The sequence below is a fragment of the Camelina sativa genome, chromosome 5, assembly GCF_000633955.1.
Source record: "Camelina sativa cultivar DH55 chromosome 5, Cs, whole genome shotgun sequence".
NCBI lineage: Eukaryota > Viridiplantae > Streptophyta > Magnoliopsida > Brassicales > Brassicaceae > Camelina > Camelina sativa.
The window spans coordinates 9,868,207-9,871,655 of NC_025689.1; the positions used below are offsets into that span (position 1 = coordinate 9,868,207).

At 39.9% G+C, this 3,449-nt stretch overlaps 1 protein-coding gene across 1 annotated transcript in view; it reads left to right on the top strand.

Moving 5' to 3' along the window:
• LOC104786358 (F-box protein DOR-like) overlaps window positions 1-1,080 on the top strand; it is a 3,557-nt gene extending 2,477 nt beyond the window's left edge. The window contains exon 2 of the mRNA XM_010511745.2: window positions 11-1,080. Coding sequence (XP_010510047.1) covers window positions 11-497 — 487 coding nt within the window. The 3' untranslated portion in view covers window positions 498-1,080. The remainder of the gene's footprint in view (window positions 1-10) is intronic.

Below are 3,449 nucleotides of genomic sequence, written 5' to 3' on the forward strand. Positions count from 1 at the left end.
AACACGGCAGGTTCTGTTTCTTCTCCTCCCCTCAACCTCAAAATCCGGATGAGAACTCTTCTCCCATAGTCGCTGATTATCATATGAAGCTCTCCTTTGATGGTCTTTTTTGTGAAATGAGTGAATCTGTTCATGGCTTGGTCTGTCTTATTTATACTAAGGAGATCCCAAGGGGAAGGACGGAAACGGTGCCGGTGATATGTAACCCTAGCACCGGTCAGTCCTTACCTTTACCCAAAGTGACGACAAAGGGAGTTACGGTGATAAGCTATTTGGGATATGATCCAGTTGATAAACAGTTCAAGGTATTGTCCATGACCAGGCCTAATAAAAATGGATGGGCGTGTAGTGGGCATCAAATTCTGACTTTAGGGACTGGAGAACTTTCGTGGAGAATGATCGACTGTCGCATACCTCATGTTTGCCTCGTAAAAAGATATGCATCAATGGTGTTTTGTATTATCCAGCTACTGATGGGTCTTCAGGGGATTGCATGATAGTTTGCTTTGATGTAAGGTCTGAAAGTTTTAAGTCTGTTATAGTCGTGGGAGATGTCTATAGAGCAGTGCATCATGGATATCTGATAGACTACAATGGTAAATTAGGTTTACTTGTGTGTGGTTGTAATTGGTTTTTTGATGGAAGTCTTAAGTTGTGGGTTCTAGAAGATGCCGAAAAGCCAGAATGGTCGAAGCATACATTTGTATTTCCTCCTAATTAGTGGAAAGATATAGTGGGAACTACTGAGGTACACTTTGTTGGAGTGACTCGAGGAAATGAAGTTGTGTTCTGGATAGAACGTATGATGCCTTCATGCGTTGTCTACTGCAATATCGGGAGAAAGACGATCGTAAGAGTTGGACTCTCTGGACTGGAAGCGGGTAAGAATCGTAAGGTTTACACCCGTTTAGACCATGTCGAGAACGTTAATCTTGAGCTACTGTTGTAGTTAAGACTTTGTAATTCTTTATCTTTTGTACCAAAAGCTACTTTTATCTTTCGGTTCTCGTCAATTCCTATGGGATGGGATCTTATGACTTTTGTAATAATACTACTTTATGTTTGTTTTTGGTTACATTATTTTGGTTTTTTCAAAAGGTTTACTTTATGTAGGGTCGTACTCTCTCTAAAGGTTTGCCTGGCCGCCTACAATTGTGGAAGTGTAGAGTACTCTTTCTAGGGTTCTAAACTTATTGTAGTATTGCATAACGTCTCGGAGGATAGCCTAACTCAATGTCTATATAAACATGAATTTGCAACAAGAAAACACTTCACAAAACTAATACATGATCGCCTCCTTATAAATGCATCGCACCTTCGTGGCGTAGGTTGGCCCCTTATCCATTTTTTTATTCATTAATTTTACGCTAATATATTTTTTTCGATTGTGAAACATGAGTTTTATACATTAACCAAGTTTCTTATACCATAATATTTTGTCATGCAGTATAGCATATTCGATCTTAGTAATATTCATATTGGGTTGCATATAGATATCTATATAGATCTGAGAATAGTTACTCGTATTTGGATATGTCATAAACATTAGTATCAAGATTTAAGTTGATATTCATTTAAATTGACATTTTTCTTATAAGAATATACTGTAAATGATTTAAAAACATTAAAAAAAATAGAAGATTTTTGATCCAGCTAACATGCTTTGGTTAGGCTTTCACTTTTGTTCGATCATTGTAGAAACTAGGTTTCTCACAATGAATTTTTTTGATTGGGAAACAAATTCTTTTCTAATACTCCGAACTGAAATTAGAAAAGTTTTTTCTTCTTTGACGAGTCGGTCATGAGGCGATTTGGGAAGTCGGCTTGCTGCTCTCGACCTGGGCCTATCGATTTCGTTGAGCCTTCACTCGAAGACTGAATCCGCCGCTGAACCGAATTCCCAGGTTAGATAACCGGTTTACTTTTGGTTTAGGCCGGTATGTTGGAGGTACCAATACACGCACCAACAATCATGGATAAGAGTTTCGTCACCCTGGATCTGTTTCCGTATGACAAGCCACATGACCCCAAGGTTGCTTCTGGACCAGCAGACAATAAGCAAGCCGAAGAGAAAATAAACCTGGCGAGGATGAGGTTTATGACATATGAAGAAAGAAGAGAGGAGGCGCGGCACAATGTCTCAACAAAACTAACTCTCTACATCCGCATTTGTGGTGTAAGTGGCTTGCTTTGGCTGAGTATGGGTACAACACCAATTACCATACCTCTACCAATATGACTCCATTTGAAGCGGTGTATGGGCGAGTACCTCCTGTTCATCTTCCGTACCTTCCTGGAGAATGTAAAGTAGCTGTGGTCGCTCGTTCGCTGCAAGAGAGGGAAAACATGTTGCAGTTCCTGAAGTTCCACTTGCTCCGAGCCCAGCACATGATGAAACAGTTTGCTGATCAGCACCGTATGGAGAGGACGTTTGCGATTGGAGACTATGTGTATGTTAAACTCCAACCTTATCGTCAGAAGTCAGTGGTCTCTAGGATGAATCAGAAGCTCTCTCCTAAGTATTTCGGTCCCTACAAGATTCTTGACAAGACTGGAGCAGTTGCTTATAAGTTGGAACATCCATCGACTTCTTTAATCCATCCAGTCTTTCATGTTTCACAGTTGCGAGTTCTTGTTGGTAATGTTTCTACTTCTACTCAGTTACCATCGGTAATGCCAGAGGTGTTTGTTAAGGAACCTGAGTTGATTGTGGAACGCAAGATGGTGAACCGCCATGGACGAGCAGCTACTAAGGTTCTGGTGAAATGGGTTGGTGAACCATTGGAGGAGGCTACCTGGGAGTTTTTGTTTGATCTTCAGAAGAAGTTTCCGGAGTTTGGTGTTTGAAACCTTGAGGTCAAGGTTCTGTGAGGAGGGGTAGTTGTGATACAGAACCATAGGTGTGGATGGCACGTGAGAAGAAAATCAAATAAGGTCGGCTTATCTCAAGCGGTACACGTGGAGGGTGAGGATTAAGCGGCTATGAGGCCGTTGGAGGAGACATCAAAACCATGTGATTGTTTCATTTTGTTTTTCATATCGAATCATTGTTAAGAAAACTTGTAAAATCTCTAAAAATATTTTGGCTGGGTTTCTCTCGCTTTGAGAACTGGCTTGTCGATTTGGTGTTTTATGAATACTCAATCAATTATTTGGTTACTTGGTGTGTGTTTTTGGGCGAACGCGAGTTTGTTTATATCACATAGTATAAATGTTGACCTTAAGGACCGCCAGGATCACGTACAAAAGAAAATATTACACATTTTCTTGTACTTTAGGATAACGAAACGGTCAAGTTCGCAAAGTCATTGATTTGCCACATAACCAAAAAAAATAACCTGAATGGTCTCTTGCTTTGCTTAGCATATCGTCTTGACAGACTAATTCTCGAGCATCAATGTTCAATTTAAAACACAAAGAGAAGATATAAATGTGAAAAAAAAAAAAAA